General features: G+C 35.8%; 1 protein-coding gene across 2 annotated transcripts in view; it reads right to left on the reverse strand.

Annotated features, from left to right (window-relative positions):
- LOC106735667 (keratin-associated protein 9-3-like) overlaps positions 1-64 on the reverse strand; it is a 4,734-nt gene extending 4,670 nt beyond the window's left edge. The window contains exon 1 of one of the 2 annotated variants that reach the window (XM_027774735.1): positions 9-64. In XM_027774735.1, coding sequence (XP_027630536.1) covers positions 9-64 — 56 coding nt within the window. The other variant, XM_027774734.1, reaches the window with a different exon arrangement.
- Between the last annotated feature and the right edge of the window lie 526 nt (positions 65-590).

Consider the following 590-nt stretch of genomic DNA (forward strand, 5'->3'; position numbering starts at 1 on the left):
AGCCGCAGGTCCCACCGTTGGAGCAGCTGGGAAACCCACAGAAGCTAGTGTTGCAGCAGGCCATGGTACAGGGTTGGTTTGACAGACAGGTTGCTAGTACGAGCTTCTGAGTTATGTATGACTGCTTGTTCTACCATGGGCCTTTTTATAAGCCTTGACCAATCCTTTTTTTTTTTTTTTTTTTTTTTTTATTTTGGAGATGTTTTTTTCTGTTGGGTTTTGCTCTTTAAGCTAGCTTTCTAGGGCCCTCTGATTATTCAAATGCTGAATTACTTTAAATATATCTCCAAATTGTTTTTTCCTTATTGCTCAGCTAATACTCACCAAATGTATTTGTTCTTGGTAGAAATATTAGTGTTCTGTTTGCAAACAATATTATAATTTCCACTTGGCCTCAGCTTCAGTTTGCATTTGTGATTGTATCATTTGACTGGTGACTCTCACCGGTAAGCTGGTGTGATTTTGCAGTCATATTCTCCAAAACTTTTGTTTCCAGAAAACAATGATTAACCATTGACTGTCTTTCATGTAAAATCATTTTTATATATTTCCCTTTTTTCAATTTTTAACATTTAATCATTGTACATCTT

Source organism: Tupaia chinensis, unplaced genomic scaffold, assembly GCF_000334495.1.
Source record: "Tupaia chinensis unplaced genomic scaffold, TupChi_1.0 Scaffold000477_1, whole genome shotgun sequence".
NCBI lineage: Eukaryota > Metazoa > Chordata > Mammalia > Scandentia > Tupaiidae > Tupaia > Tupaia belangeri.